At 32.0% G+C, this 1,470-nt stretch overlaps 1 protein-coding gene across 1 annotated transcript in view; it reads left to right on the top strand.

The window, feature by feature from the left end:
* Positions 1-426: 426 nt before the first annotated feature.
* LOC106476590 overlaps positions 427-1,470 on the top strand; it is a gene marked incomplete at its 5' end in the record, with an annotated part of 6,830 nt that continues 5,786 nt past the window's right edge. The window contains one exon of the mRNA XM_013937236.2: positions 427-527. Within this exon, the coding sequence (XP_013792690.1) occupies positions 427-527 (101 nt within the window). The remainder of the gene's footprint in view (positions 528-1,470) is intronic.

Here is a 1,470-nt window from a genome sequence, read left to right as displayed (position 1 = left end):
CGAGCCCCCTTTCTCTCTCTCTCTTTTAACATTTTAAAGAACTTGTTTAAAAGAAGATCCTAAATTAGGACAACAACGAGCTCATAAACCAGACAAAATCATAGCAGCAGCCTTTTTTTATCTCGCAGTAAAAACATCAATAAAGTAACAACAAATATATATTAACTGTTACTTAAGTTTTTATTTCAATCATTCTTAATGTATGAAATGTCTACATGCAAAGAAAAACCAAAAACTATGTTGTTTTTTTTATGATTAAATGAAGATATAACCTAAAGGTGGTTTACGGCATCACCAGGTTTCAGTTACCCACCACCACCACCATTTGTCGGCCTGTTCCAATAAAGTTGGTTTCAGAAGTATCGAGTGATCAACAAGTAGATTTTAAGCTTGATTATATTCATTGAAGTTAAATTTATATTTCAGAGATTCGGGACACACCATATAATATGATCAGTGTTCGTGAACCTCTAGCTAAGGTGAGAGAAGAAACATTCAGAATGCAGCAGAAAACTGTTGGAAATTCTGTAAGTTTCTTAGACTTCGGTGATTACCATAGTCTATAATTCCCATATTTATGTCATTATCTACCATATTTATCTTACTGATACACTAGCATTTCATGTATTTGTTGTCTTTTTAAAAAGTAGGCGTAAAGATTTTATTTTCTGTTATGGTATGAACTAGGTGTAAAACTGTTTGCTTGACATAGCCATGCTTGCACAGTAGGACACTGACCTCAAAACACTGGGAATTTTGTTACAGAGTATCAGTACAAACTCGGTCTTTTCTGATTTGATGAAAATTAGTAAATGAAATACGTAAAATAAGTACTAGGACAGATTGTATACGAGCTTTTTTGTTAGATATGAGATGTAATTACTGAAGTAGGTAATTTGAGTTCTATGTATAACATATAAATATTCCTATAGTTGTAAAATGGTGAATTCAGGGATTAATACCTGTCGTAAGGATTGGTTAAAATGAGCCAAGTTGCACAACAATTTCCCATAGATTTATGAAGAGGACATGCTAGTTAGATGGCAAGTTAGCCCTCATATTGGATTCAGTATGTTGGTGTGTGTTTGGGATTATGGACAAGTCAATTTTCACTGATTATTACAAGTTTAAGTGATTGTATCAGGTTTTTATAATAGTTGAATGAAATATTTATAAAATTTTCTGCTCAAATTTCCACAGTTAACTAATTTAAGGCTCAAACAACTTACAGTTAAAGTGGAATTTTTTTAGATGTTTCAAATAGTTTCAGTGGTAAGTAAGGACTATAACATTTAACGCAAAAGTTAATTCTTGTACACAAGTTTGCTTAAACATCTTCAAACATCTACTTTAGAGCAAACTTGTGTATATAAATGTTTGGCACTGTTGCGTATCTGCTCGTTTGTTAATTTCCCATAGAAATTCTTTCCGAGAAACTTCAGCGATACAAGTCCTTTCTTAATTAAAACT

Source organism: Limulus polyphemus, unplaced genomic scaffold, assembly GCF_000517525.1.
Source record: "Limulus polyphemus unplaced genomic scaffold, Limulus_polyphemus-2.1.2 Scaffold10968, whole genome shotgun sequence".
In the NCBI taxonomy this organism is placed as follows: domain Eukaryota; kingdom Metazoa; phylum Arthropoda; class Merostomata; order Xiphosura; family Limulidae; genus Limulus; species Limulus polyphemus.
This window is presented reverse-complemented; position numbering and strand designations above follow the sequence as displayed.